Source organism: Stegostoma tigrinum, chromosome 35 (assembly GCF_030684315.1).
Source record: "Stegostoma tigrinum isolate sSteTig4 chromosome 35, sSteTig4.hap1, whole genome shotgun sequence".
Taxonomy (NCBI): domain Eukaryota; kingdom Metazoa; phylum Chordata; class Chondrichthyes; order Orectolobiformes; family Stegostomatidae; genus Stegostoma; species Stegostoma tigrinum.
In genome coordinates this window covers 18,801,789-18,828,743 of record NC_081388.1, presented here as the reverse complement: position 1 = coordinate 18,828,743, position 26,955 = coordinate 18,801,789, and the positions used below count along the sequence as shown (strand labels likewise).

General features: G+C 43.7%; 1 protein-coding gene across 1 annotated transcript in view; it reads right to left on the bottom strand.

The window, feature by feature from the left end:
- LOC125447414 (complement C3-like) overlaps nt 1-26,955 on the bottom strand; it is a 110,265-nt gene that overhangs the window by 69,153 nt on the left and 14,157 nt on the right. Inside the window, exons 6-18 of the mRNA XM_059639862.1 lie at nt 26,680-26,762; nt 25,099-25,186; nt 24,913-25,015; nt 24,205-24,325; nt 22,010-22,125; nt 21,754-21,900; nt 17,567-17,779; nt 11,711-11,914; nt 9,868-10,032; nt 8,376-8,505; nt 7,959-8,030; nt 3,643-3,837; nt 1,266-1,374 (exon numbers count right to left, since the gene is read on the bottom strand). Of these exons, the coding sequence (XP_059495845.1) occupies nt 1,266-1,374; nt 3,643-3,837; nt 7,959-8,030; nt 8,376-8,505; nt 9,868-10,032; nt 11,711-11,914; nt 17,567-17,779; nt 21,754-21,900; nt 22,010-22,125; nt 24,205-24,325; nt 24,913-25,015; nt 25,099-25,186; nt 26,680-26,762 (1,746 nt within the window). The remainder of the gene's footprint in view (nt 1-1,265; nt 1,375-3,642; nt 3,838-7,958; nt 8,031-8,375; nt 8,506-9,867; nt 10,033-11,710; nt 11,915-17,566; nt 17,780-21,753; nt 21,901-22,009; nt 22,126-24,204; nt 24,326-24,912; nt 25,016-25,098; nt 25,187-26,679; nt 26,763-26,955) is intronic.

The window sequence follows — 26,955 nt, the reverse complement described above, 5'->3', positions numbered from 1 at the left end:
ACCTCCACATCCAAGTCATTTATAAAAACTACAAAGAGCAGAGGCCCAAGAACAGAGCCCTGTGGTACTCCACTCAGCACTGACCTCCAGGCAGAATACTTACCATCTACAACCACTCTCTGCCTCCTGTCAGCCAACCAATTCTGAATCCAGACAGCCAAATCACCCTGTATCCCATACCTCCTGACATAATGAATGAGCCTGCCATGGGGAACCTTATCAAATGCCTTGCTGAAGTCCATGTACACCACATCCACTGCTCGACCCTTGTCAACCTGTCTTGTGACTTCCTCAAAGAACTCAAGAAGATTTGTAAGGCATGACCTGCCCCTCACAAAGCCATGCTGACTCCTTTTAATCACGCTATGCTTTTCCAAATAGTCATAAATCCTATCCCTCAGAATTCTTTCCAAAACCTTGCTGACCACAGACGTAAGACTGACTGGTCTGTAATTTCCAGGGATTTCCCTATTCCCTTTCTTGAAAAGAGGAACAACATTTGCCTCCCTTTGTTGTGGACAAATTGGCTACTGCATGTTTCCTTAATTACAGATGTCATCCTCCAGATACTTTCCATGACAGTCAATCACAAAATGTTTATTTGGACATGGAACTGCTGGGCAATTCCCAGCCCATAATCCCTGTTTGAGGGTTTTTCCCTTGTATTTCATCATTAGGCTGATGGAATCCAGGATGTTGGTAGGGCCACTTTTGGAGTACTGTATCCAGTTCTGTTCGCCCCGCTATAGGAAGGATGTTATTGAATTGGAGAGGGTTAAGAAAAGATTCACGAGGATGTTGCAGGGACTGGAGAGTTTGAATTATTAACTGGATAGGCTGGGATTTTCTCCCCCGGAGCATAGGAGGTTGAGGGGTGATTTTGGTAGATGTTTATACAATCACAAGGGGCACAGATAAGGTGAATAACAAAGGTCTTCTTCCCCAGGGTAGGAGAGTTTAAAACTAGGGGGCATATTGTTAAGGTGAGAGGAGAAAGATTTAAAAGACACCTGAGGGGCAACTTTTTCATACAGAGGATGGTGAATAAACGGAACGAACGGCCAGAAGAAGAGATAGATGCAGATACAGTTACAACACTTTAAAGGTATTTGGACAGTAAATTAATAGGAAAGATTTAGAGGGATATTGTTTGTGACTGTATCCATGCTGTATGACTCTATGACTCTAATCCCTCTGAATTACAGTTTATGCATTAAACCAGGCAGAAACAGCACAAATACACCACTTCTTAAAATGGTTAGTACCCTGTTTTGTCATTTATGGGCAGAATCCTCTGTATCCAGAGCCAGCTTTCTGGGAAATTACTTCTCAATAATATATCCTCATAGGGAGTGTAGTAGGCATCATCATCACCTAAACAAAAGTGCAAATGGTAGATTAAGGATTTAGACGCGGAATTTCATGATCTCTAAGTATAAAAGCATTGGTTCCAACCTTCCAATCTACGTTAGACTAGATTCCCTACAGTGTGGAAACAGGCCCTTCGGCCCAACCAGTCCACACTACCCCTTGGAGCATCCCACCCAGACCCATCCCCCTGTAACCCACACACCCCTGAACACTACGGGCAATTCAGCCTGGCCAATCCACCTAGCCTGCACATCTTTGGACTGTGGGACGAAACCGGAGCACCCGGAGGAAACCCACATAGACACAGGGAGAACGTGCAAACTCCACACAGACAGTTACCTGAGGCTAGAATCGAACCCGGGTCCCTGGCGCTGTGAGGCTGCAGTGCTGGCCACTGAGCCACCGTGCCACCCTATTAGAATATTTAACCATTGGAAACAGGGCCTGGTGTAAACCAGTTACTCTTCAGGCCTGCTTCAACAAGATCATGGCTGATCTACGACGCTGACATAATTTTCACAGAATATCTCAACACCATTCAATTTCTAGAAACCTATCTTAAGCATGCCCAATAATTGAGCTTTCACAACCCTCTGAGGTAGATAATACTAAGGGTTAAAAACATACCTACAAGTGAGGAAACCCCTTCTAGCCTCTGCCTTCAATGAATACCACTTATTCTCAGTCTAGATTCCTCTAGATTTGCCCTAGATTCCACCGCTCTCATTACCTCCCTCTCCACCCAACCACTTTCTCCAGGCAAATCGACTTTAGCAATCAAAAAGGACCAGCGACCCGCTGTGTTGCGCAAAGTGTCATGATTTTAAAATGAATGACTGAGGGTGTAAATGCAACCGAGAGTCTTGGGGAGCAAGGGAGTAATGGGGTAGGTGGGGTTGATAGATGAGGTAGGGGTGGGTGGGTCAGTCAGCCGGTGGGTGAGGGGAGGCTGAGTCAGGGCTAGTAGGGTGATTCTGGGAAAGGTACATTCTATTTGGGAGGGACACAAGGTGGGTCATTGATGGTTGACAGCTGGTCACAGGACAAGATGCGTCGTAGGCTGGAATGAGAGGCAGTCGAAGAGTAATCAGGTTGGGTCAGGGAGGCATGGTCTGGGTGTTGACTATGTTGGTGAGTGAACAGGGTTGGGCAGTCATGTGGATGAGGGGTGGTTGGATTGAGAATATTTGGCAGGAGGGATGATCCTAGGGGTTGCTAACATCGTAGATGGGTGCTTGAGAGTGTTGGTGGTCATCAGCTATGGCACTACTAGGTCGTTAACCAGGTTTTAACATGTCTAGCATTTCTGGCTAATTGTCTGGGTAAGTTTCATGGATTTATCTCAAGGTCTCCCAATTCCAGCTCAGAGTCGGGAACATACACACGCACAGAGTTGGAGAACAAGGAACTTGTCCATTGAAAACATAAACTCCCCGGGCTATTCCCATATAGGTCAGGGAGGTTGAGCCCTGCCCAAAGTCATAACCTGCATCATTGTAGGGATGTCCAATCTACAATTTTGGGCCATCTATTTCCGTTTTCCATCCTGAACGAAAGAATGATACCACAATATGATTTATTGCTGTGCAGCAAGTAGTCAGCTGTTCGTGCCAGAGTTTCTGAGACGAGCCTGTTTGATGCATTGAATCCCTTTCTAACGTGATCCTAATAGGTCACCGCTCAGCAGGAAATTAGCAGACAAGCTGCCAAAATACAATGCTTACTACAGCACAGAGCCTTCGAAGTCCATAGTGAGTAACTCGCCCCATGATTCCCAAATGACGTCCATCACTCACGAGTAATATCAGGCGTCCTCAATGAACTTTTGTGGAGCTGCCTTCCCTCTTTAATATATGTTGGTTATTCTGTATCTTCAAAGAATTTTGCCTGGCTTTTAGATTAGAGACTATATTTCAACTATCTCCGTGCACACTGAGTGTTCCAAGTTCCTCTTGGGTGGTAGTGCTGAGGGGTCACTATTGCAGTGGTCCCTAATATTTGTACCATTTCACTTTCACTTCTGTCTCAATCAATGAAGCAGGGATATACCAGTAACTACCTTGATATTAACTGTTTACTCCAGCACCCATGAAAAATCTCCTCCTCCCCATTCCATGAAAAGACCTTTTTTTTTACTGTGTGAAACAATGATCAAAACTTAGCAAATTTAAAAAGAAAAAGAAAACATTTAGCTGCCACATTACTTCAAAATGAAACAAAATATCCCATATTGGTTTTGGGATACCTCTTAACAATATAATTGATGCTTACTTCTGGCTAAAATCATTTGATTCGTTCTCTGTTGATCCTTAAATTCTTGGATCCTATTGCAACAATCTAAGAAGGCAGCTTTACAGTCTTCTTTGAGTGTTATTCTCTTTGCTCTCTTGTTACAGGAAAACGACATGGGGTTTGGTCTCATTCCATCTCTGCAACATGTCCTCTCTGTTGAATAGTATTGTTGCACTAAAGAATAAAGATACAATGGTTGAAACAGAAAAGGAAGCATGTAGAAAATAAACGAAAAACAAAGTTCATGAGAGTTAAGTATGACCACTGAAATAGAAGCAATCAAGAAATGGACCAGGCATGATAATTAATTAATGGAGGTGTATAACAGCAATGTCATTTTCTTATGTTAACCTGGACAGAGTTACTATTACACATCTCTGGAGCAGATGGGACTGTACCCATGCCTGCTGGCTCTGAGGTAGGGGCACTACCACTGTACCACAAGAGGTCCGAGAATGGGGAGCTTTTGCATGAACCACAGATAAGCAATTTTGTTTGAAAATTGAATAGTTAAATATATTAATGTGCATTGTTGACACTCGGTTTTCTAAGGCAAAGACAGATAGATTTATGAACAGTAAAGGAATTAAGAGTTATGGTGAGAGGGTGGGTGAGCGGAGCTGAGTCCATGAAAAGATCAGCCATGATCCTATTGAATGGCAGAGCCCCATCGTTGGGCCAAATGGCCAACTCCTGCTCCGATTTCTTATGCTGTCATGTTCATACGAGTCTGAAGTAGCCAACCGCTTGTACTGATACTGTGATTTCTGAGGATGCTTCTGCAGTTCAGAACATATGACATGCTGTACTTGCGTAAAAGTTACTCTTGTATACTTAGGAAGACAAACTTGCATTTTCACAAAGTGCTTGAAGTAATAAAACATCCCGAGGTATTTAAGAGGAGCGACCATCAGACAAAATGTGACACTGAGCCACACAATAACAAGGAAGCAAAAGCCCCAAAGACTGCAGGAAAGGGAAGCAGAAAGCTTTAGGGAGGACATGGGTGGTGCTGGCTGGACCAGCATTTTTTTGTCAGTTCCTAGTTGCCTGTGAGAAAGTGGTGGTGAGCTGCCTTCTTGAACTGTTGTTGAATTTGTTGAACCCAGGGCTGAGGGAGTTGAAAGCACGGGTGCAAATTCAAGTGAACCATAGAATTATTCTTTTCAAAACTTTGTTCAGGAATTGGTTAGCTCATTTGGGTGGATGGCTGTCTTGTGATACAAAGTGACACGAGCAAGAGTGGGCTCAATTCCTATCACTAGCTGGTGTTACCAGGAAGGCCTCTCCTTCTCAACCTCTCCCCTTGCCTGACACATGGTGACCCTCAGGTTAAACCACCCCCAGACCCTCTCCCTCTCTCAAGAGCTCTCTGGTCCGGTCGGACAATGGTGATTTTATACACATGGGACACCATTCAGCTCATCAAGTCCATTCAGGTCTTTGAGAAGTAATCAGTCAGCCTTGTTCAATCCCTGTAACCTCATAGGTTTATTTCCTTCAGCTCCATATCCAATTTCCTTTCAAAATCATTGATTTACTTCATCTTTCAACACCCTGCAGTGAAACCTAAATCATTCCCATGCACAAATATTCTTCCTAACATAACCCCTGCATCTCTTGCTCATCAAATGTTTGTTTTTCAGTCCTGGCACTACTCATAACTGGGAGTAGCTGTTTCTTGTCTACTTTATTCAAACCTATCATCACCTTGCACGCCTATAACAAATCACTGATATAACAAGGTGTAGAGCTGGATGAACACAGCAGGCCAAGCAGCATCAGAAAAGCAGGAAGGCTGATGTTTCGGATCTGGATCCTGCTAAAGAAGGATCCAGATCTGAAACGTCAGCTTCCCTGCTCTTCTCATGCTGCTTGGCCTGCTGTGTTCATCCAGGTCTACACCTTACCTCAAACTCTCCAGCATCAGCAGTTCCTTCTATCTCTGTATCAAATCACTGTTGTGCTATTTATTTTTCTAAATTTCGATCACTAAATGTCAATTTTCATCACTCCTTTCAAATTAAGTTAGGTTTCTGGAGGCATTACTGTCGGGTTCTCGCAGATTTTTGAACATCCGACTTAAAATATTTCTGGCAAGGACATGTTTGGTCAGGTAATGCTAAACTAAAACAAAGAATTGCAGACACTGGAGATCAGAAATAAACATAGAAATTGCTGGAGAAACTCAGCAGATCTGCCAGCATCCGTGGGCAAAAGCAGAGTTAACATTTTGAGTCCAGTGACCCTTCATCAGAACCAACAGCAGATAGATAAACATGGTATTCATTGTGAAGATTACCTTGGGGAAGTTTGGGGTAGGGGGAGGGGTTGTAGAGTGAGCAGCTGGAGATGGACCCCAGAGAAAGAGAGAGATATGAAAGGGGTATGCAGGCAAGGAGATTATTAACTATAAGGCAGGACAGAAGAGAAGCTGTATAAATGATAATGAGAGCTCAGAGTGGGAGAAATGGAGGTTCAGCTGTGTTGAAAGCCAAGTATGCAACTGATGAAGAAGCAGCGCCATGAAAGCTTGTGATTTCAAACAAACCTGTTGGGCTGTAACCTAGTGTCGTGTGATTTCTGATATAATAAGACTGAGAGTGGGTAAGTTTGGGTTGGCTGTGCTAAAAGCAACCCATGAGATGTCAGGCTCGGGTAAAAGAATGGAATCAGGCTCTAAAGTTAATGAACTCAACATTGAGCCCCAGAGGCTGCAGGGTGCCCAAGCAGAACATGAGATGTTGTTCTTCGAGCTCGCACTGGAACACAACAGCACACCTGAGACAGATATATTGACGAGGTTACACGGTCATGCGTTGAAGTGACAGGCAACTGGAAGCTCAGGACCATTTTTGTGGACGGCATTTTGGTGTTCTTCAGAACAGTCGCCCAGTTTGCATTCCATCTCCTTAGTATCGAGGAGGCCACATTGTGAACAGTGAGTGCAGCAGACTAGACTGAGAACAATGCAGTTAAAACGCTGTTTCCCTGGAAGGTATGCCTGGGACTTTGGATAGCGAGGAGGGAAAAGCCTGCTTTCCCCTGTGAAAGAAGGCCTCAGAAATGTCCACCTTTTACCTCAAACACAGAATCCCTTCTATCCTGTTGACAGGGCCCTTAGCTGTGTCCAATCAAACTCCCCTGTTCTACCCTCACTTCTTCTCTTCCCCCCAGCCCACATAACAGTGACAAGTTGCCCCAGTCCTCACCCCACCAACATCCACATCCAAAAGATCACAAGCTGCCATTCCCGCCACGTCCAGTGGGATGCCACCGACAGACATGTATTCCTCTCCCCTCCCCCATGTCATCCTTCCACAGGGACCCATCCCTCCAGGACACCTTGGTCCACTCCTCCTCCATCCCCAACACTCACCCATGCCCCCATGTTAAGATGTAACACCTGCCCATTTACTCCCTCCCTTCTCACTGCCTAAGGCTCCAAATATTCCCTCCAGGTGAAGCAGCAATTTACCTGTACTTCATAGAATCCTTACAGTGCAGATAAAGGCCATCCAAGCCGCCAAGGCTGTACCAATCTTCTCAACAGCACCCACCCAATCCTCACCCGATCTTTGGAATCCCACATTCACCATCGCTAATCCACCTATCCCTGGGCATTGCTGCGGTGTTTGTATGTTATCCCCGTGTATACATGGGTTTCCTCCCACAATCCAAAGATTAGTTGATTTGGCCATGCTAAATTGCCCTGTCGTGTGCAGGTTAGGTTGATTAGCCATGCTGACAGTGGGGCTAGGGTGGGTTACACTTCACAGTGTCAGGGGAGGCTTCATAGAATCCTCACAATGCCAATAGAGGCCATTTGGCCAATCGACTCTACATAGACCCTCCACAGCATCCCACTCTATCCCTGTAAACCCACATTTACTGCCACATAGCCTGGTCACTATGGGGCAATTTGGCACAGACAATCCACCTGACCTGCAAATCTTTGGACTGTGGGAGGAAATCGGAGCAAACCCACGCAGACACGGGGAGAACGTGCAAATTCCACACAGCCGCTTGCCTGAGGCTGGAATGGAAGCGAGATCCCTGATGCTGTGAGGCTAATCATTGTGCCACCCAACTTGATGGGCTGAATGACCTTCTTCTGCACTATGGTAAGTTATTCCAGCTTTGTTTTACGGAGGGAGAAAGTCTGACACCAATTAGTTACGCACCTGCATCAGGGTTACATTTTAGTTGGGGCAACATTATATGTTAAAACAAAACAACCCTTTTACAAATATCTTATATCACAATGCACTCTCTCTTCAAACTCAAACACATACATTTAGCAGCTTTAATATCCATTAACTTCATTGAGCGACGTTTGCGTTTCATTGGCTGTTTGCACTTCAGGTCTGTAATAGATGTTTGAGAAAAACACATGTTAAGATAATAGTTGTCATCCTGTAGTTTAAAACTTATTCACATTCTGAATCCTACAAACATAACTGCATGTATCATGGCCTAGGGAATTAATAGGAGAATGTATCAACAGAAAATGCTGCAGATTAAAGTCACAAGCCAGCTACAATATGCAATGTAGATGTGTATTGTCAATCTGAACTAGACTTCAGCACAGTTCTAGCACTAAACATTATCTCATTCATCCTCCACCACAAGTCATTGTTGTAAATAGAATTTCAGTGTCGCCTTTATGACTTGCAGAAGTTAATTCAACGAGTGCTTCCCGGAAACAGTACCTGTCCTTGTTGGCGTTTTGAGGTTACTGCTTGTTACAATTGTTAGCCCTGCATCTGTGAAAACACCAAGAACATCACTGCCACTTCCAGGCGTGCAGCCAATGTCATTCTTCTCCACGATGTCCCAGATCTGCAGGAAATACACACAAAGCCGCTACGTGAACCAAGGGTCTAGGCCCGAAACGTCAGCTTTTGTGCCCCTAAGATGCTGCTTGGCCTGCTGTGTTCATCCAGCTCCACACTTTGTTATCTCAGATTCTTCAGCATCTGCAGTTCCCATTATCTCTGATACCGGATTAACAAAGTGATATTCTTACTGACCCACCACCTTCTCTCCGTTTGGAGAGTCAGTGATGGAGCAAAAACACCACCTGCCAATTCGTGTCCAAACGTTTTCATTTCCCCAAAATGAGGAAAGATTACAGCAGGTACTGGAAATCTCAAATGAACAGCAGAAATATTCTAACAGGAGGCAACGTACAGTGATTATAGGAGGTAACAGAGGGGGCCAATGCCACCATGTCCTCAAAAGACTGCCCCATGATAAATCTTTGGGCTACCATTGACATCACACGTAACAAAGATCTCTATTGCTTCTGAGCACACCCCCCAAACCCTCCCCTGCCCCCTCCCCAAAGTCTGCCTCCACCCACCTTCATGGCGATCTGATAAAATGAGATTTTCTTTGGGAAGCTCAATGTGAAGACCTCAAGGGGTTATTAAGGTGTCCCTGTGAACCATGAACATGCAAGCTGCAAGCTGCCCCCAACTTCGCCTGCCTCCCCTCCACCCTCCCACCTTCTAACCCTGCTGGAAATGACCGTTCTGAGGGCTGGCATTTGAGATTCAATTCTCTGTCGCCAAGTTGGTTAGGGCAGGGACCCTGTCTGCCTTAAGCAATATTCAGACCTGTGCCTTCCAGAGTATAGCCTGAAGGTTTCCTCCGTGGAACCATGAGGAAGAGTAGTATGTACAGTGAACTACAACACAATTAATGCTAACTCAGTCACTTCATCGATTAAAAGCCCTAAGCAAAGTACATCATTGAAGCTGTGGCACATTCTCAAAGTCGATGGAATTAACAGAGCATATCATTCCCTCCTGAAACCGTCTCTACTTCTCCAATACTCTCCAGAGTATTGACATGTTCTATTGAGAACCAAAATAAATTGCAATAAATCGTGGCTTCTTCCCTCACACATTCTCACCCAATGGTTGGTGCCACCAGAATGCTCACTCTCGGTCTGCATTTACCCGTCCCAACCCCGGGCCCTATTATCTTCTGTTTGCCATATCCTTCCTGAAATTCTTAGCTCTTGCCAAGGTCCCAGGGTGCCTGTCCATTTGCCAACCATTTTCATTCAAATAAATGGAGAGCAATGGTCTTTGAACCCAGTAGCCAAGAAACAAAAACATAACTAGTTTTCATCCATTAACTCCTAGCAGACCCGCCTCAACATAAAAGCTTAGTAAAACATTAGGAATTACTTGCCTTACTCTGTGTTAGCTTATTTTTCCTATTCAGCGTGAACACAGCTTTATCCACAGCAGCAAAGCCAACAGTTGCCCCTGAGTCACCAGTGATTTTCAGTTCAAACTTATTGCCAGGTCTGTAAATCCTATTTTCGTCATCCTTATTTGCAGCAGATACCATCAGCTGTGAAGAAATGTATGTCAGTCTGAAATAGTCAATAATATCAGATTACTTTTGAGTGGCGCAGCTCATCACTGATGAAATGAGAAATTTGGAACACTAAACTTGTACAAGCAAAGAATGAAATACCATAGAAGGAGGTCAATCAGCTTTATTCATTTGTAAGAATTATCCAATTCGTCCCAGTCTAACCCCTATCCTTGTAAATATTTGGCATCAAGTATTTACCTTATTATCCCATGAAACTTACTATTTTCAGGGCAACATGACTTAATAATACACAATAATAACGTCATGACTTAGAATTCCATAGCCTGTTCTGCCATTCAATAAGATCACAAGATGATGGCGGCAGAACCAGAGCTCACTCGCTTCATCCATTTCTTTTCTTTTATTGATCTCACTTTTTGGGTTTTTGTTTCTTTTACGTCCCATCCTTTGAATGGCAGCTGCAACTACTGGGGTTAAAGCCAGTGCAAACTCCTAGCTGCTGCGTGGAATCAAACTCCCGGCCTCAGCATGCGCTCGAACTCCCGGCCTCAGCGTGGGCTCGAGCTCCCTGCCTCTGTTGGGCTCGAACTCCCTGCCTCAGCGTGGGCTCAAACTCCCAGCCTCAGTGTGGGCTCGAACTCCCTGCCTCAGTGTGGGCTCGAACTCCCGGCCTCGGCGTGGGCTCGAACTCCCGGCCTCGGCGTGGGCTCGAACTCTCGGCCTCGGCGTGGGCTCGAACTCCCGGCCTAGGTGTGGGCTCGAACTCCCGGCCTCAGCGTGGGCTTAAACTCCCGGCTTCAGCATGGGCTCGAATTCCCGGCCTCAGCGTGGGCTCGAACTCCCTGCCTCAGCGTGGGCTCGAACTCCTGGTCTCAAGGTGAAGCCTGTGTTGGTCTGGGTTAGAAGGACCATTTTTCCCAACTCTTCTATCACTATTTTTTTCTAATTTATTGTTGAAGTCTAATGACTTGTTACCCTTTATCACAGGAGGATTTGAGTACAGAAGTAGTGAACTATAGCGAATTGTATAGGAGCTTAGTTCGGCCATATAAGTGTGCAGTTTTGATCTCCTTACCTCAGGAAAGAAATCATTGCCATGGAGGGACAGCAACGAAAGTTCACCAGACTTGGATGGTGAATCTGGGCCAGTATTCTCTTGCATTTCAAAGAATGAGAGGGTATCTCATTCAAACTTACAAAATACACAATGGGATATGATGTGGAAGTGCTGGTGTTGGACTGGGGTGGGATCTGAAGGAGGGTTGAGGCCCGAAACATCAGCCTTCCTGCTCCTCTGATGCTGCTTGGCCTGCTGTGTTCATGCAGCTCTACACCTTGTTATCTCAGGCTGACTAGTCTAATGTTTCTGATTCAGCAGCTCTGGCTAGTGGAGGTGGAGAAAATTCAGAGTTATAGGTCCGAGCCCAGCATGGCTTTTCTTCAGAACTGAAGTGAAGAAGACTCGCTGGACTCAAAGCATCAGCTCTGTTGCTGTCTCCACAGATACTGCCAGACCTGCTGAGTTTCCTCAGCCATTTCTGTTTCTTGTTCAGAACTTCAGCAGCTACAGCGCGGTTTTATCTGATTACTTCCTTTCTTCTGATTTTATCCAACATCCCAGCACTGGAGCGTAGAGCACGGATGTTGCACACATTGCTACCCCAAACAAATACAAAACAGGAATACTTACTCTTCCCATGCATGTGTCTTTCACGTCAATCCATACAGAATCTGCAACCATTTCTACTGTCATTCCATTTGTCAAATAGTAATAGACTAGCAGCCTGAAGGACGGAATTAGGTTGGGGGTGACTGGAATTTGCAATATTGTTGTGATTTGATCCTTCACTCTCAATTGTTGTCCAACGTTCATTATCATTCCTTTACTTATTACCTGGTCAAAAAGAATAAAAAGAAACCGAAAATAACTGAGTAATTAAATCAAACAAACAAATGTGAAGATTAATCAATGCATTCATGGAGGAGAGGATCTTTGATAAATTTCGATGATCACAGCTGATGTAATAGAGAAAGTGAGCAGTACACTCATCAGTAAAACATCTTAATCACAACTATAAACATTACATTCCCTTTTTCTTTAATTCCAAGTGTCAATGGAAGGCTAATGGGTAGGAATGCCTTGTGCAGCAAAGAACTGAGGACAAGCAGGTCAAGTTAGGGACGTGGCTACTTTTTTGAACAGAGCAAAGATGCTGAAAATGCTGAAAAATGACAGCAAGGTATTTATGTGTCAATAATACTCCCTGCAAAATATCAGAATTCCAATTGCTCCTGTCTGACATAACTAACTCCGTACTCAAGATCCTTTGCTGCAATGTCCCAGCCTGTATCAGAAATAAAAACAGCTAATGCTGGAAGCTGAGGAAGGCAGGCAGCATTTGTGAAGAATGTTATGATTGTCCTCCAGATGAAGGCCCCAGCTAGTTAGAATCTCAGAGAGGAACCATTCCCCCCAAGGTGATAGAGCTCCCAACTGAGGAAGGATGAACTTGTTCACTCAACCCAGTCGCAACATGGTTAATTTGAAAAGGTTCCCCGGCACACTTTTGTAAATATATTTATGTGTAAAAGGAGTCAAATGAACCAGTTAAAGAAAGGGGGAGTTTACCAGCTACTAAAAGTAAGAAAAGATAATAAAATGTGACGCACACACACACAAAGATTAAAAGTGGAGTTGATTAGATTAGATTCCCTACAGTGTGGAAGCAGGCCCTTCGGCCCAACAAGTCCACACAGCCCCTTGAAGCGTCCCACCTAGACCCATTCCCCTGTAACCCACGCACCCCTGAACACTACGGGCAATTTAGCATGGCCGATCCAACTAGTCTACACATCTTTGGACTGTGGGAGGAAACTGGAGCACCCGGAGGAAACCCATGCAGACACGGGGAGAACGTGCAAACTCCACGCAGACAGTCGCCTGAGGCTGGAATCGAACCCGGATTGCTGGCGCTGTGTGAGGCTGCAGTGCTGACTACTGAGCCACCGTGCCGCCCTACTTTTTGAGTAAAAAGATCAGGAAGAATCATTTCTGACTCAGTCTCTTGGTTCAGTGACAACTAAAGGGGAATGTTGCAGCTGCTACACTGGTAACACTGATGTTGATTCTGAAGCAATCAATGCTTGAGACTCTGCAAGTTAGCCGAAAAGGTGATGTTCTAGTTCTCTTTTGAAAGTAACTCCCTTGACTGACCTGACTTTAAAAACGCTTTTCCTGAAGTGCAGGGGTGTCTAATAGCTGTCCTCAAGGACGTCAAGAATTAAGTTGTGAGGACAGATCACAAAAATTGGGCATAATTTTTCTCCAGAATTTAGGAGGTTAAAGGGGGGCTCTGATCGAAGTCTTCAAGATATTAACAGGAAAAGGCAACGTGGATAAAGATAAATTATTTCCACTAGTTGGGGATTCTAGAACTGAGGGGGCACAGTCTGAGAATTATGACCAGGAGAGATGTTAGCAAGCATGTCTACGCACAGATGGTGATAAATGTTTGGAACTCTCTTCCTCAAAAGACAATCACTGTTAAATCAGTTGTTGATTTTAAATGCGAGGCAGATTTTTGTTGAGCAAAGACATTGAGAGACATGGGCCAAAGGCAGGGTATATGGAGTGAGGCTACAGACTCACTATGATCTCACTGAATGGCAGCACAGGCTCGAGGACTGAATAGACTCCTGCTGCTCCGATGAGTGGCTGGCTCAAGAGGCCAATCAATAACAGCCCGATTCTTTTACAGATGTTGAAAATGAAACAGTTATCAGTTTCATCGTGAATCTGTTGTTTTAAGTGTTGATGCCTGTTACTAAACCACTGATCAGCATGATGACACACACTGACCAACAGGCAATATTGCTACTTTCCTCTGTCGTCAATTCTTGACTCTCAAGTGGGAAAACTGATGCTTTAGGCCTGCTGGTCATGCATACAGACATCTTTGCAGGGGAGATTTCAGCATCCTACTGCTTTTCTGGCTTTGAGTACCTTGTTGGCAAGAGGTTTGTTTGGAATGTGGCTGTCTTTCAAGCCTAAGTGGACCTGAGCCAGCAAAATCACATTGAGTGAGATAGCTTTGACAAATAGGCAAAGGGATTCTACACATACATTCAGGACTAAAGCGTAACTAGGGAGAGAATAGGACCCCTTAAAGATCAGCAAGCCTGCCTATGTGTGGAACCACAAGAAATGAGAGGGATACGGAACAAGTATTCAATGTTTACAATGGAGAAGTGGAAGCTAGAGAATTTGGGGAAATAAATAGCGATATCTTGATATAAACGTTCATATTGCAGAGGAGGAGGTGCTGGATGTCTCAAAACATATAAAGGTGGATAAATCTCCAGGACCTGATCAGGTGTAACCTATGTGGGTGGCTAGGGAAGTGATTGCTGGGCCCCTTGCTGAGATATTTGTTTCATTGGGTAAGGAAAAGCCAGGGAACTGTAGACCGGTGAGACTGACATCAGTAGTGGGTAAGTTGTTGGAAGGGATTCTTAGGGACAGGATTTACATGTATTTGGAAAGGCAAGGACTGATTAGGGATAGTCAACATGGTTTTGTGTGTGGGAATGCATACCTCACAAACTTGATTGCGCTTTTGAGGAAGTGACAAAGAGGATTGTTGAGGGCAGAGTGGGGAACATGGTCTATAAGGACTTAAGTAAGGTGTTTGACAAGGTTCCTCGTGGTATAATGGTTGGCAAGGTTAGATTACATTGAATTCAGGGAGAAATAGCCATGTGGATACAGAACTGACTCAAAGATAGAAGACGGAGGACAGTGGTCGAAGGTTGCTTTTCGGACTGGAGACCAGCAGTGTGCCGTAAAGATCGGTGCTGGGCCCACAGCCTTTTGTCATTTATGTGAATGATACAGGTGTGAACATATGAGGTATGGTTATTAAGTTTGCAGATGACACCAAAATTGATGGTGTAGCGGACACTGACAAAGGTTACCTCAGAGTACAATAGGGCCTTGATCAGATGGGCTGACGAGCCAATGACAAATGGAATTTAACTTAGATAAATATGAGGTGCTGCATCTTGAAATGACAAATCAGGGCAAGACTTATACACTTAATGGCAAAGTCCTGGGGTGTATTGCCAAACAAAGACATCTTAGAGGCGAAAGTGGAGTCCCAGGTAGACAGGGTAGAGAAGAAGGCATTTGGTACGATCGCCTTTACCAGTCAGCACATTAAGCATGTGAGTACAGAGGTCATGCTGCAGCTATACAGGACATCAGTTGGGCCACTTTTGGAATACTGCATGCAATTCTGACCACCCTGCTATAAGAAAGATGCTGTGAAACTCAAAAAGGTTCAAGAAAGATTTACAAGGACATGGCCAGGGTTGGAGGTCTTGAGCTACAGGGATACGCTGAATAGGCTGGGGCTATTTTCCCTGGAGTGTTGGAGACTGAAGGGTGACCTTATAGAGGTTTATAAAATGGTACAGGTTTCCCCCCCAGGTAGGAGAGTCCAAAACTAGAGGGCATAGGTTTAAGGTGAGAGGGGAAAGATTTCAAAGGGACCTAAGGAGAAACATTTTCACGCAGAAGGTGGTGCGTGTATGGAATGGGCTGCCAGAGGAAGTGGTGCAGGTTGTTATAATTACAACATTTAAAAGGCATCTGGCTGGGTATATGGATAGAAAGGGTTGGGAGAAATATGGGCCAAATGCTGACGAATGGGACTAAATGAATTTAGGTTATCTGGTTGGCATGGACAAGTTGGGACAAAGCATCTGCTTCTGTGCTGTACATCAGGATGAGTTTATGAGTGGTAATGTATCTTCAAATTTTGCCTTTGAAATGACAGGCAGGTTCTGTCTCTCCACGAGATGCTCAGAAGATGCCACAAACAACAAAGATGAGAGTTATTGGACTTTCTTTCCTCATGGTCTTAAATCATCTCAGTTCAAGACTTTTAGGGATCTGCAAAAAAATGCCAGTCTTATCAGTGATGCCCAGATGCAACAGAATCATAGAATCCCTACGGCGTGGAAAGAGGCCATCCAGCCCATCAAATCTGCACCTACTCTCTGAAGAGTATCCCATGCAGACACACAACCACATTCTATCCCCATAACACCACATTTCTCATGGCTAACCCACCCAGTCTGCACATCCCTGAACACTACAGGCAATTTAGCATGGCCAATCCACCCTAACCTGCACATCTTTGGACTGTGGGAGGAAACCGGAGAGCCCGGAGGAAACCCACTCAGACACGGGGAGAACGTGCAAACTCCGCACAGACAGTCACCTGAGGCTAGAATTGAGGCCATGTCCCTGGTGCTGTGAGGTGGCAGTGTTTATACGTTGGGCAGCTCAATAATTAAGATGACATGTAGAATACTCTTCCACAAGGAGCAATAGGTGCTGGTTCAATTAATCATTTAAGATCCAGTTTTATTTTTGGAGGACAATCATGGTAAGGGTCATGGATCAAGCTGACTGAATGGAGTGAGTCTACAGATCAGTCATGATCTCATTAAATGATGCAATAGCTTTGAGGCTTGTTTCTCCTTCTATTGCGCTGTTCTGATGTTCTATGTACACTCTGCACTTAAGTACAAAAATGGCAAATAGAGACTGAAATGTTTACTTTTGGATTCCAAACTGGCCAGAATGTGCAGTGCCTGGTCACTGTCTAACTCAGCCAAAGACGTCAGCCTCCCAGTCAAGACTGTTTTGAAGATTGGATCATCCTTACTATGAAGACAATGACAGCAATATTCATCACACTCCATTTACAAGGGTATTACCACTGGCGGTTAGGGATTGATTAGCTCAGTTGGCTGGAGCAGTCGGTTTTCAATGCAGAGTGAAACCAAAAGTGTGGGTTCAATTCCTGCACCAGCTGAGGTTCCATGAGGGACTCTCCATCTTAACTTCTGCTGTCACCTGAGGTGTGGTGACCCTCAGGTTAAACCTCCATCAGTCATCTTTCCCTAATGAGGGAGGAGCCCTATGATCTGGATGGACTATTGCATCTTGACTGTGTACTGGTGGATTAACTCAAATAGAGGGCATCAACACAGCTGACCCTGAATCAGGAAAGACAAGCTGGTACATTTGGATCAGAGATAACGGGAACTGCAGATGCTGGAGAATCCAAGATAACAAAGTGTGGAGCTGGATGAACACAGCAGGCCAAGCAGCATCTCAGGAGCACAAACGCTGACATTTCGGGCCTAGACCCTTCATCAGAGAGAGTAACCATTCTGGGCCCTCTGTGCTCCTGAGATGCTGCTTGGCCTGCTGTGTTCATCCAGCTTCACACTTTGTTATCTTGGTGCATTTGGATAATTTTAACAAAAACACTTTCACTGAAATGACCGTGGGCAGGTGAAAAGTTAGTAAAATCCATGCATGAGAAGCGGACACACCCAGTGGAAAGAATGATCTGAGGGGGCAGAATAACTTCTCCCCTCCATCATAGATTGTTCTTACTGAGAATCCTTAAAATACCTTTTCATAAAGCGTTAAAACAAGATGATATGACTTTGCAAACAGAGAACATACCATGTAAGTGAAGTAGTTTATCTGGTTCTGGGTTGCAACATCATTATTTCGGAGATTGAGTTGAACTGATAGATCTGTTCCAGGATTCAGCACTGTTTGTTGAATGTTGATGTGTAAGTAGTTCACTGAACCTGCTTGTGTCCTATAAGGCTCTGCTACCATACTTGCAGAAGCCTGGTGATTTTTGGGAATGTTGGCAACATTTGTTTCAACCTGTAAGCGATGGGAAAAAAAAACCACAAAATAACAGGAAAATTAAACTGAGGCAATTGAGCAATTTTACACCCTCTTTACAGTGCAATGCTGCTTTACAAGTCAAATTGCTGACGTCAAAATATTAGAAAACACGTGTTAGAGTGGTGTCTGTATCTGATATCCAGGGATGGCGGGTCTGATGTAGGAGGAGAACTTAACTGGATTGGAATCTTTTTCCACTAGAGTTCAGACGTATGAGGGGGAATCTCATAGAGACTTATAAAACTGTAACAGGATTGGACAGGGTAGATGGAGAGAGGGTGTTCCAGAGGTTGGGTATGTCCAGAACCAGGGGTCACAGTACGAGGATTCGGGATAGACCATTTAGGCCGGAGATGAAGAGACATTTCTTCAACCAAAGAGTGGTGAGCCTGTGGAATTCATTACCACAGGAAGTAGCTGATGCCAAAACATTGAAGAGGCAACTAGATATAGCACATGGGGTGAGTGGGATCAAAGGTTACAGGGAGAAAGTAGGATTAGGCTATTGAGTTGGACAATCGGCCATTTCATGAAGAATAGTGGAGCAGGCTCGAGGGGCTGAATGGCCTCCTCCTGCTCCTATAAAATTAGCAGGAGGTAGTTTGATACATAATCTGATTTCTCTGATTCCAGCTTTCCAATCATCCTGATTTTAATATCACTGAATCACAAATGTGTGGTAGCGCAAAAGGAAACTTCCCAGCTCTCAGTGCCTGTACCAGCTGGTTAAATGAGCATCATTACTGACTGCCAATCTCTTCCTTTTTCTCTGTACCATTTAATCAAATAACCATCCGATGCCCCCTTGAACACTTCCATTGAACCTGCCCCCATCACATTCCCAGGCAGTACATTGGGTTGTCTAAAAAGTATTTTACTCGCATTACCCTTTCTTCATTTGTAAATCATTTAATTCTACTTTCTCATCCCTGGTGCTTTTATGAGTGGGAACAGCTTCTCCCTCCCTACTCTGAGCAGCCCCACTCATGATTTATAAAACCTCTATCAGAACTCCTCTCACCCTTGTTCTCACCAAGAAGAATATCTCCAAATTCTCCAACCTCTCCACTATTGCTCCCCACACCTGAGGTATCAAGGTTAGAAGCTCTGGAATACATTCTGTTGAGAATTTCCTCACTCCTTTAGACTTAACTCCTCCGTTCCCCTGCTGCTCAATTGGTTGCAAGAATCTGCCATCAGCACCTCATCTTTCTTTGCCCCAAACCTTATGGTGTGGCTGGCTTTTGAAGGCACTTATTTAATATACTTTAGCACAGCCTCTTCAACTGTGTTGCAGTCGGGTGAGGAGGGATGAATCAGCCCTGCCCTGTCTCGCATCCCCGCCCCCCTCATTCAGCCCTCAGTCTTGTATCATCCGTGTAGATTGCAGCTAGTTCTACTACATACGTGAAGAATCTGATTTTCATGGCTATGGAGATTGAAGACTGATGCCACTTTGCCAGCTCTTGAGTGGGCATCAAACTCTGTGTCACCCTCCTTGACGATGTTGCTTCTGAGATACAGTAATGGTCAACTGTCTCGGTATTCTGCAAACAAAAGATGCTCTGACAAAGTGTCATCTTGACTCAAAACGTCAGCTTCCTTTCTCTCTACAGATGCTGCCTGACCCGCATTTGTTTTGCTTCCAGTACAGATTTGGGCCACCTGCAGTAATTTGCTCCTCCACCCCCATTACACAGTTGCTGAATGGTGATGCTGTGACCTTGTTACCATGCAGCCATCATGGTCTTGCTCATCTTGCAGAACAACCTTGACCAACCAGACCAACCTTGGCATTGAGAATCCTCAAGTCTGATAGCCGCCCTGGAGCACAGAGTACTTCACCCATGCCATCTTCGAAGTCCAGGTCTGACAACTGATGGTGTTGTCACAGGATCCCAATGGTGGCACCCATCATTACCTTCCTAACATTAACAACATACAACTAAGGAACAAGAGTTGGCCACTTGGCCCTTTGGGCCCTGCTCCACTATTCAATAAGGTCATGGCTGATGTAATTTTAAACTCAACTCTCAATTCCTTCATACTCCCAACAACATTCCAGCCCCTTTGGCAAGCAAGAACCTGTTTTACTTTACCTTCAAAGATATTTAAAGATTTGGCATCCTCTACCTTTTGAGGAAGGGAATTCCAAAGACTCACAACTCTCTTGAAGAGAATTTTTTTTTCCTGAACCTTATAACACAGTGTGGAGCTGGAAGAACATAGCAAGCCAAGCAGCATCAGAGGCATTTCAGGTCAGGATGCTGCTTCAGAAATATGTGTTCCTCCAGCTCCACACTGTGTTATCTCTGACTCCAGCATCGGCAATTCTAACTATCTCTTAAATGGATGGTTCCTTCTTTTTGAAACAGTGACCTCCAAATTCTAGACTCTCCTATAAGAATCCCATGTCCACCCCAACAGGATCTTATATGCATAATACCCTGTAATGTACTTGCCTGCTGAGCAGGCTTCTGAAGCCCATGTGTATAGTAACTTTAGGCACCAGAAGGCCAAAGCCAGGCCAACATCGATCGCTGGGAGCTGGGAGCAACTGAGTGTACACTGCTTGGGACATTGCTTTAAAGTTTCAATTAAGTTAACTCTGACTCTCCTAAACTCCAGAGGATATAAGTCTCACTTGTGCAACTGAAGGGACAGAGCCACAGGGATATATCTAGCTTTTCTGTACTCCTGGAATAATCCTGAAGGAGTTGATTATGCCCACGCAAGTCTTCACTGCTGCAGCTGGGGCTGTGGCTTGAAGATGTTAATAGGCCACTCTGGAATGCAGTACTGCCTTGTGATATATCAGAGAGGTTACTGATGAATGCTTTAGAAAACCTTCCTAAAATCAAGCAAGTGGACACCAAGTGGCTTCTGCTGCTTTAGGTTCTGTTCTATGATGCTCCTGAACATGAATACCTGAGGAGTACCGTCCACTATAGCTTCCAGTCTGTTGAGGAGAACCATGCTTAGGACCTTGACACATAACAGATTGCCTCTTCATTTGTTGCGATCATTGATTCCTCACCTTTGGCAGCTTAATGATTACCTCTCACCTCCAGTCATCTGGGATATCCTCCACAGTTCAGATCTCATTGAACTGTGAGCTTTGTTTTACTCTTTCCAATAACAGCTCCGCTGGTGTCTGGTTGATCAGCACTGCCTTGTAATTCTTCAGGTTCTCAAAAGCTCTTTAGACCTCTGATCTAGCAATTTCTCCAAACCTGGTGTTGCTGAGGTGTGGCATTATCATCAAACTCAAAACATGCAGCCAAGATCATTGAGACAGAGAAACTCCATCCACTTTGTCCTCCCCTCTTTGTCCTTCTCTGCAAAGGAACAAAATAAGTTCCTCGCGTTGTGAATGAATAAAGAGCATTTGCGACATATTTTCTTTTGAAAGAACAACATGTCGCAATGTTCTCCTGAAGAGTCAATGGACTTGAGTTGTTAACTCTGGTTTCTTCCCACAGGTGCTGCCAGATCTGCTGAGTTTCTCCTGCAATTTTTGTTTTTTGTTATGCAATGTAAGTGTGAAATACATAAAGGCTGTAAAATAAATCCACATGGTACTAGTGTTTTAGAATGTAATAAAGCTGTAAATATTCTCTTTCAACCAGAGAAAAATCAGCGGAAATGGAGTAGATATGTTCAAATGATGAAGGGTTTTGATAGAGTGAATAATGAAGATGCTTTTCACTGGCAGAAGAGTCAGTAACTAGAGGACAGAAAATTGAGGTGTTTGCTGAAGGCACCAGAGGTGAAATGAGAGCTGTGAATAATTACAATACAGGTTGCATTTTATGAAAGACTGTTGGTAACATTTAAAAGTGTATATATGAAGGGAAATAATTTGTGGAACAGATGCCAATGAATGTGATAAATTGGGTGATTTTCTGAACAAACTGGACCATTCTATGAATGTCTATTAACGCACTCACTTTTATTGAGAGGGAGCTTTGTTGACCGCCTGTGTTGATTGACAGCCTGGCTTGGCCATTAGCTTGTGTCCTGGAATTATACTCTCCATTACTGGCCTTCACAGGGATTCCACTGGCTGGTGAACCATCAGGGTTTGCTACGTAGACCTCAGATAAAGAAGGAAGAGATTACTTTTTTTAAAAAAAGCCTTTATTTTGTTCCTACATGAAGATACATAGTTAAAAGTAGCGAGAAGGTAAATAGAGAGGTTTGTACCCTTAAATCAAATGGCATTCCAGGCTTGAAATACTTGGAAGTCTTGGTGAATGATATGGTATACGGGGTGGTGACTATTTTAATTCCTAATTTTTCTGCTTCGACCATGTCACTACCTAAATCAGAAAGCAAAAAGGAGTTTAAAAAAAATTGTACTTAATGACTTACCAAATACTGGAAGTCAAATCTTCCTGCGATGGGTTGACTAAAAAGGAACACAGACATTGCCACTAAGCACTGCTTCCACAGAAAACAGAGAATACAATTGAACTTGATCATAGAACATAGAACATTACAGCGCAGTACAGGCCCTTTGGCCCTCGATGTTGCGCCAACATGAATGACTAAACTTATTTAAGGAGCCTAGCTGACATATTGAAAAGATCTACTAATTGGCTCCTTGTAAATTCAATATTCATTTTTACAATAAAAATGTTCCACTTTTGCTGAGTGGTGATACATTGATCATAGACAAGTAATACAGGAGCCCAGATTTATTATCCAGAGCCAGAAGCTCAAATCCGATCCTCACAGCTGAGGGATCTTAAACTTGGTGAATGAATAAATCAGGAATAAAAATGCGAGCCTCATTAATAGCCAAGTTTGTTTGAAGAATGGTACATCACTTCAGATCTGTAACAATGTGAAGACTCTTAATCCCCTCAAAAATGGAATAACAAGCAACTGATCTGTAACAAATCCCTGACAGTACTGTTGAATCCTGTGGGTGTCTCCCCATTACAAGGATGGGCATCAAACCCGAAAAGGAAATGCACCAATTAATTTTCAAAGCCGATTAAGGACAGCAAAGAAATGCTAACCATGCCAGCTGAGCTCACATCCCAAGAATAAATCGCTAAAAAAAGACTTTTTTAAATGTGCCGACACGCTTGAAGAAGCATGGCACAATTTGCAGACAACTTTCATGTGGGAGACCCTTGCAATTTTGAGCATAAAGCATGATTAGTTCTGCAAGCCCAAGTCTGATCCCTGTGAATCAGTTCTTCAACTGATGCAACGATTGGCAGCCAGCCCAACTATTGGGTGTTGTGGAGTGCAATTCACTAAACTTTACTCTTCCCCCAGCATTTGTGCCAGCCCATTGATTATGACTAGACCGTATGGATAGTAGGGGGATCAACAAGTGGAGGGTTACCAATTACAAAAGAGCATTGCTCTGTGGAGACATTGTGTGGTTTTCTATCCCCTAAAGTTTCAAGAGTGGGTGGCACGGTGGCTCAGTGATTAGCACTGCTGTCTCACAATGCCAGGGACCCAGGTTAGATGCCAGCCTTAGGCGACTGTCCATGTGTAGTTTGCACGTTCTCCTCGTGTCTGCATGTGTTTCCGCCAAGTGCTCCAGTTTCCTCCCACAATCCAATCCAAAGATGTGCAGGTTAAGTGGATTGGCCATGTTAAATTGCTCCGTAGCGTCCAGGGATGCGCAGACTGGGTGGATTAGCCATACAGAAATACAGGGATAGAGTGGGATGCTCTTTGGAGAGTCAATGCAGACTTGAGGGGCCAAATGGCCTCTATCTGCATTGAGGGGATTCTATGAATGATAGGTATTCTCCACCCAAAGCATATTACCAAAGGGCTTAGTAACAGAGATAATGTTGATATTTACCCCTTGTGCAGAGAGGCAAGAAACAGCGTCTACTTTTTATTTCAGATTTATTCATTAACTTGTTGCTCAGGTTTGGCAAGTATCAGAATTTGAGATTTGCCATTTAGGACTGAGATAAAGAGAAATTTCTGAGGAAGCGTCACGTTAACTCTGTTTTCTCCTTCACAGATGCTGCCAGACCTGCTGAGCTTTTCCAGCAACTTTGTTTTTGTTGTTGATGAGGAGAAATTTGTTCATTCCAAAAGGTAAGAGGTTTTGGGATTGCTGTACCACGGCCAACACTTCCGATATCCAAGAAAGAGATAGATAAACTTTGGTATGCAAAGGTAAAGAAGGAATACAGGGTTAGGACAAATAGAGTTGAAGTAGGCAGTCATGATGGGATTGAATGGTGGAATTAATTACAAAGATTAAGGCCCACACCGGCTCCTGTTTGTTTTGCTCTCACAAAGTTGGAATGAGTATATACTAGCATAAATACTAAGTACTTAACCATGCCTACATATCTTCATCCTATGTAGAAGATTGTCCTTTAACTGTAGTAAGCTACATGAAATGTACATACCTGTGTGCGTTATGACACTAGCTGTAATATAGATTGAGCATCCAACAAACTCATAAATGTTGGGAAAGCTGCTTTGCAAAACTTCATTCCTCAGGGAAGCAGTTCCTCGTCCATCTATAATCTGATAATAAATGCTTTAGATCAGGAAACAGTCCTACACTAAGTGCAGAACCCTATCCAATAAACTATTCAATAATTTTCCGATGTTCTGTTGTATACCCTGTGTAACTGTAGAGAAATCCAGTCCACACTGGGGTCTGGATATTTAGAGTCTGGAAACATTGCACAATGTGATTGGCTTTCTAACCCTGATTTTAATCCGATGTGGTGGGTCCCCAATTTATGAATGTCTTAACTTATCAACACAGTTGCACACGGGGATGTAATTTAAAATTTCCAACATGCAAACAATTTCTGTACTTACAAAGAACTATTCTACATTGTCCTGCACATTACAAATTGACCTGTGAATGGACTCAAGAATGGAACTCATTCACAATCGAGGGACTGCCTGCAGGACTTTAATGTGACTATCTTTTGCTGTTGAAATGTTTCTTCATGAAGAGAACAGTTACTTTCCCACTTAGTCAATTCTTCAAACGCTTGAGGTTTTCCATTTGTCAATGTAATGCTGATCCAGATGAATGTGCCAAGAGTTGGGTAAATCCCAAATTTTCAACATTCAGGAATCTTTTGCTTTTTACTTACAGCTACTGATTGAAGCGACGATGGGATGCCTATCCTTTCACCGTCTGCCATTATTCCAAACATAACAAATGCACGACCCTCAACAGGCTTTCCATAAGTGAATCTAAAAATGAGAAAAAAGAACTATTAAAATGGTCATCGGAACAAACTCTCTGGAAAGGACATCTCCAAAAGCAGAATACTAACCTTGCAGTGATTGAAACATCCAATTTTGTATCATCAACATAGAAAAACTTTTCTTTTGACTCCAGCATAACTTCAAAACTCGGTAACACTATCAAAACAAGCCAATTGAAACAACATTTAAAATATTATAGATACTGACTGATTCTCATCTTCAAACATGGCATGTGATTTGTGTCATTTATTATATAAATGCACTAGATAGTAATATTATTTACTTTCAAATCTGATGTTTAATCTAGTGGCATGTGGGTTTAGTCTCTTTGTATGAAGGGGTTTAATAATTAACTTGCAATTATTTCATTTGCCAGAAGATGATTTTTTTTCAATACACAATCTGACAGAGTTAGTGGTGGCTAATGGGAATTAGTTTCTGTTGGAAAAGTTTTTGGACAAACAGAGTAAAGATTAGACTAGATTAAGATTTTAGATAGAAGATTCTGGATTATTTAGTGGGGGCATTTCCTTATCATTAAACTATGAATATTGTTATTGACCCAAACACTATAGGCTACATTTAATTGAGATAACCGGGTCTCATCACTTAGTTTGACAGCAGAGGGACTTCTCCAGGTACGAGGACCCTGGGGGCAGACGTTTCACCTACCAAGGGATGTTGATTAGAGGTTAGCAGTGGCATCAAGCAGCTGCACCACTGGGAAGATAGTGGCTGCTGCTGGAATGACAGTCATCTCATGATCTTCACTGTGTGCTTGGTCATGGGGAGTGACGGCAGAGGTCTGGGGTGGCAGGGGTGGAGCTGTGGGAGCAGTGAGATGAGGACCATCAGAAAGGACAGAGTGTGGCTCCGTGTGGACATCCTGTCTCGTGATGCTGGCTGTCTCAGTCAGGCACTGAGTGCCTTCGTTTGGGAGACTCCCTGTGGACATCCTGTCTCGTGATGCTGGCTGTCTCAGTCAGGCACTGAGTGCCTTCGTTTGGGAGACTCCCTGTGGACATCCTGTCTCGTGATGCTGGCTGTCTCCGTCAGGCACTGAGTGCCTTCGATTGGGAGACTGTCCCCAGGAAACCTGTTGTGTTTGTTTATTGTGCGTTCCACGGTGCTGGGCCTCTGTGGCTGAGCTAATACCCGTGGCTGCAGAAATGACAACTTTAATAAGGCTTTGATTGGATGAAGGCTGACCATGAACCTTCCAGACAGGGTCAACATCAGGAGGATACACAAGAATGGCTGGTATTCATTCCAAATACCACCCTGTCACTGAATTAGATGTCTCCCCAGCTGCCAAACTCAGCTGGAGGGAGTCAATTCACTAAACCTGAACTGTGAACATCATCGTTGAGGGATGTAACCAAATACATTCAGCCAACACCTTGATTCTAACCTTAAAATCATCCAGTCGAATCAGCATCAATCATTGAAATACTCTGTAGTACGTTTTGCACAAATACAATTGTGCAAGCCTAAATGGACAGCTTGGGTTTTACCACTATCCCTTCACCATAGATTTGCGCAAACATGTGCCTAGAAATATTTTGATTTTAAAATACATATTTTATTGAGACTAGCCAAAGCAGAGAAATAATAAACCATTACGTTAAATAATATACCAATTTACTTACCATACTCCTTCACTTCAAATGTGGTGGTGTAGTTTACATGGCTGGTCTCTCTGTAGCTCACAGTGATTTTCCATATTCCAATACTGGAAAATATATCAGTTAAATGATTATCGACCATGATCATAATAAATTGCAGAACAGGATTGAATCACAGAATCCCTACAGTAAAGAAAGAGATCATTTGGCCCATTGAGACTGCACATACCTTCCAAATAGCATCGCACCCAGACCCATTCCCACCAACCCATCCCCATAAGCCCATATTTATCATTATTG